Here is a 1,353-nt window from a genome sequence, read left to right as displayed (position 1 = left end):
TTGTTTCCTCTGGAATTTGACCAGGAGACCTGGAGTTCAATCACTTGCTATGATGTGCGATGACCACCAGGGGGTGGCGCAGAATGAAAAGAGGCCCCAGCTGGCAGCCGGAAGGCCCTGATTGGCCCTGATCGCTGGCCAGGCCTAGGGACCCTACCCATGCACAAACGGGCCTCTAGTATTTTCAGATTATTCATTTGATTCATCATAAAAATTGTTAGGGCATTTTGAAATGTTGCTTCCTTTTCACTTTTTGTGTTTATAAATTTTGTTTCTGTAGGGGCTATCTGATGGGTTAGCGTGCCTTTTGAGAAGAAATCTGTGGATACTGGATTTGTTCCTGTTAATGAAGTTTTAAAGGCGGCACCAAGCCTCTGCTATGAAATATGGAAAAGAATGAAAAGCAGCAGAAAAGAAGCATCTAGTAGGAAACATGGAAACATATTAAAGCTCGGACTAGAATATCTTCTTGGTATCAAAGAGACTAGCTTATACAGTGTTTTTTCCTGCTGCCCTACACTGACATACCCATGTTAAGTGGCATTTTCTTCTCGGTTTTTAATTTAAAGAAAATGTACTCTATTTCTACACCTGTAATATTGAATAGAGTAATTATTTTTTACAACTATCTTAACATTATTTTGGAGATGACATTTCTGACTTTCAGAAATGAATGTAAAATCAGGAAGCAAGATCCCATAAGCTGGGAACTCCGGACAGCTGACCAGTTTTCCCTGTGGTGCTTTGCCTTTAAACAGAGTGTGTGCTGGCACATTATTTCAGGTGTGTGTGTAAGACTGTTTCCTGAACAATAAGGTGTATGAAAGGAGCAGGAATAAAGAATTTTTCTAATTAACACCTTTTATATTTGTTTTTTAATTGATGATATTAACCTTTTGGGCTATAATTATTCAGTCCCATCTTGTGATTTTAGCTACTAATGGTGGCCTAAAGTCTCAACATATAGTTGGCAGGATGCCCTGTGAGATAGCAACTTCACATTCCTATACATACTCAAGCTGGACTACAAGCCTGTATCAGAATTGTTGGAAATGTGATGCGTTAGATGAACATTCCCTTCAGCCTTTCATTTTTACTAATTAACACACATTTGAGCACATCTGAGAAACACCTCTAGACCAGTGTGGTCTTCCCCTCATTTCTGCTGGCCAGGCCTTTCAGTTCTCCCGACTGGCCATGAACTTCTCTAGTGGCTCAGTTCTTACCCTAAAATCTTTAAGTTTCCAGGAAAGTTTTCACTCAGGTAAATTTTTTTTTCTAATTCCAAGACTGATCTAAAAGCAGCTGTTCAATAAATTAAAATGGATTCATTTATTAAAAAAATATTTTGAA

General features: G+C 38.7%; 1 protein-coding gene across 2 annotated transcripts in view; it reads left to right on the top strand.

Moving 5' to 3' along the window:
* Positions 1 to 856, top strand: part of OSTC (oligosaccharyltransferase complex subunit (non-catalytic)) — an 11,163-nt gene extending 10,307 nt beyond the window's left edge. For both annotated transcript variants that reach the window (XM_015558099.1, XM_006778889.2), the window contains one exon: positions 281 to 856. In XM_015558099.1, the coding sequence (XP_015413585.1) occupies positions 281 to 299 (19 nt within the window). In that variant the 3' untranslated portion in view covers positions 300 to 856. The remainder of the gene's footprint in view (positions 1 to 280) is intronic.
* The last annotated feature ends 497 nt before the right edge of the window (positions 857 to 1,353 follow it).

Source organism: Myotis davidii, unplaced genomic scaffold (assembly GCF_000327345.1).
Source record: "Myotis davidii unplaced genomic scaffold, ASM32734v1 scaffold967, whole genome shotgun sequence".
NCBI lineage: Eukaryota > Metazoa > Chordata > Mammalia > Chiroptera > Vespertilionidae > Myotis > Myotis davidii.
This window is presented reverse-complemented; position numbering and strand designations above follow the sequence as displayed.